Genomic DNA, 3,371 nt, shown 5'->3' on the forward strand with positions numbered 1-3,371 from the left:
TCCTACATGAAACTGCTCACAACAAGGTCTGTGCGTTATCTTGAGTAACCGGGTCATGATTTCTCCAAAGAGGTGTTGCTGTTAAGTTTTTCAGTTGTATTGGAGGCAGACATCTCTGTGGCTGATATCTATAGACACTCGGCAGCTCACAACAAAAACAATCTGGACTGATAAATAGCACAACAGGTAAGAGTAGAAATGTGTATTTTAGATTTTGGGCATCACTTTTCTTGTGCAGCATTCAGGGGCCTTTCACAAATAATTAAATCTTTGAACCCAGAGCACATTGGTGTGATTTCTTTTCAAAACATGAGAAAAAGGCAGTGAGCGACTGGGTAAGACATGTCTCAAGAATTACAAAAATTAAGTAGATTTAGAAAATGTAAACTTAGCTAAGGAAAAATGTCCAGAGAGCTACATTTATAATTGTTATAATTATATATTGATAATTACATTACATGATTATTATTTTTTAGCACTTTTTTTCCAATTCATTTCCTTGGTGATTTTTTTCTTTTTTTTTTTTTAAATCTTTTTTTTTTATTTGCGAATTTTCTGGTAATATTCTTGTACTTTTTAAAAAAACTAATTTCTTGCTGTTTTGGGGGTCATTTCTTCCCATGGTTTTTAAAGAAATAAAGCCAACTTACGCAGGTTTCAAACGGTTAAACAATTCACATTTTTGGCCTAAAAAAACAAAAGAAGCATACTGAGAACAGTAATCTGGCTGTGTCACTGCAGCATTTTGTCAATGTGATTGTAATTGCATATTATATTACTAATACTATATTAGCACTGCAGCTGAAGAAAAGAACAAATAACACCTACTGTCAGTGAGTCCCCCAAGGCAGCGATGACTTTGATATCTGCTGCTTTCACATATTCAACTGGACCAAAAGGGTGAAGGAGAGACAGAGATGCAGAAAAAGAGAAGTAATGTATCAAAAGTCTGGGATAACAGATTAATTTTTGGAGACTGATTTGGATGTGACCTTGGCAGACCTGAGGACGGGACAGTGCGAGAAGGACTCATGTCTGGGCACTGGAACAAGGGATGTTTGAAGCTCACCGGCCGAGTTTTCTCTGGAAACTCCTGAGAAAGAAACAAGAGAGAGAGAGCACATCACTTTCACGGGCAAACCTTATAAATCCATGATTTTCAGAAACATATTGATGAATGTGTCCTATACAGTGTCTGTGTCTGTGGTACCTTGTGCAACTACATTATCTCTTCATGCATTGACCCTTGCTGTGCTTGTTGTGCACATACTCTGCATGCCTGCTGGTCCACCTGCTGTGGTAATCCTATGGGAACCAGTCTCTTAGGGTAAAAGTAGGTTATCTGTTGTTAAATACTCATTTTACTGTTGTTGTCGTTTACATTTTCTCCATTTGTGTCCTTTTAATAAATGTGTATATCAAAGCCTCTCTGCCTGTTTAAGAAAATTTAAATTCAGCAGTGGTGGATGAAGTAAAAGTACAGATTTATTACCTAAAAAATGACTTTAGCAGAAGTTCAAGTCATCTGTAAGAATATTACTAAAGCAAAAGTCTTAATCCCTTGAAACCTGAGCAAACTGGCTTTCAAAAACATGTAAAATGAGGTAATGGCCCCAAATTAAAAAAAAAAAAAAGGCACAATTACCTGAAAAATTAAATAAATACATGAAAAACAAACAAATAAAGTACTAAAACCATATACATATATCTTTTTCTGTAACATCATTTTAAATATGTAATTATATAATCGTAAATATATTTTTTTCATATTTTTTTTCTTTAAAATTGTTATTTTCTAATTATTCCCACAGAGCTAATTTTCAGGTCCTTGGTCTTTCTTTTTCTTTTTGAAATTTGTGAGGCTGTACTTGCCAAATTGCTCATTATGTTTTTTTCCCATACATGAAAGCTGATCTCACTCCTGGTGTGAAAGGGTCAAAGTGTCAGACATTTACTGCACTCCATTACCAGATGTAATTTTATGATATTAAATGTCCTTTAGTACTGAACATAAAAGTAATAAAAGTACAAGCCAATGCTGGTAATAATAAAAATACTATCAGAATGTTGAGAACTGTGAAGTTTATTTCCTCGTAATATAAAGCACCTTAAAAACGGAGCCTAAGTCACACTTCATACAGTCTGTTAGTGCGTCTCTTCTACCCTCCCTTCCTTCTCTGTTTTGTATTAAGTAACTAAAAAGTCATGGTGAAATGTAGTGGAGTAAAAGTGAAAGTTTACTGATATATAAAACTCAATTAAAGTACAGATACCCCTCCAAAAACACTAGTGTGCTACATTACACTGCTGAGAATCAGCATAGAAATAATATTCTGCCATGACAATTTTTTACTGTATACAGTATCTATCAGTGACAGCGTTTTCATGTTCAGTGCTGAAACCAGGTGCACACAGTACCTTGTTGAGGGCCTCCTGGCTGTAGTGTCGTATCCCCTCCTCATACTCCCACCACCAGTCGTTGCCTTAAAAAGAAGAATTATTTCCAAATTCCAAATGTCCATTTAAAACTCCAACAAATTGCCCAAAAAGCTTCTTAACACATCAATTACACAAATAGTTTCCCTTTGACAATCATTTACAGCACAAAAATAGTCTTTCAGAAACAATCTTTACTTTTTTTTAAATGTTTCTTTGTAACGTTATAAACAATCTGTCTAAAAAAAGGCCCCGTTTCAGAGGCAGCTGTAACAATAAATATAGGCACACAGCCTCACGTGTGCTCTGCCCTCCTGCTTGTTCTAGCACTTACCTTTGACAGAGCGGGACGTGAGCATACATGTTGCCACGGCGATCCAAAGCCACTCCATAGTAGTGCGTATGGGCCAGTCAATGGGTCACCCCTACAGACTGCACAATGCGATGCTCGGCTTTACAGCACTGTCTCTTTGTCTCTCCCACCCTGTAAAGCTGAGTGACAACCTGCAGGTCCAGTGACAGCCGTTCAATCAATGTCAGCAAAACAAAACCTCACAACAAAAACAAGATTTCACAGGTTTTCACAGTCCAGGCGCCACAAGAAAATGTTGGTATTGTACATTTCTGCCAACCATGGATACATTTCATACGTTTCGTATCAACATTTCTACAGTGACGTGGTGTATGAGCTCACTGTCACTGGGAGCTGGAGGGGACAGCGAGGGGGCTTGACACTGCAGACCACAGTACAAGACCAACAAAAAATAAAACCAGCCGTGATTTAGTGATTCATTGTTGGGTTTCCAGCGACTTTTTAGACACAAAACGTGGATGACTTTTAGCAAACTGTCGTTTTTTCCTAGTGGGCATAATGGTACGAGAATTGTTGTGTTTAACCGAGATATTGTTGCTTTTCCTGACTGAATAACGCCATA

General features: G+C 37.1%; 1 protein-coding gene across 1 annotated transcript; it reads right to left on the minus strand.

The window, feature by feature from the left end:
* Positions 1-655: 655 nt before the first annotated feature.
* Positions 656-3,113, minus strand: LOC121955407 (phospholipase B1, membrane-associated-like). The gene is made up of 4 exons (XM_042503351.1): positions 2,771-3,113; positions 2,419-2,483; positions 1,003-1,093; positions 656-887 (listed from the first exon to the last, which is right to left on the minus strand). The coding sequence occupies exons 1-4, from the start codon at positions 2,826-2,828 to the stop codon at positions 790-792; spliced, it is 312 nt and encodes a 103-aa protein (XP_042359285.1). The 5' UTR covers positions 2,829-3,113; the 3' UTR covers positions 656-789.
* Between the last annotated feature and the right edge of the window lie 258 nt (positions 3,114-3,371).

The sequence above is a fragment of the Plectropomus leopardus genome, chromosome 16 (genome assembly GCF_008729295.1).
Source record: "Plectropomus leopardus isolate mb chromosome 16, YSFRI_Pleo_2.0, whole genome shotgun sequence".
Taxonomy (NCBI): Eukaryota; Metazoa; Chordata; class Actinopteri; order Perciformes; family Serranidae; genus Plectropomus; species Plectropomus leopardus.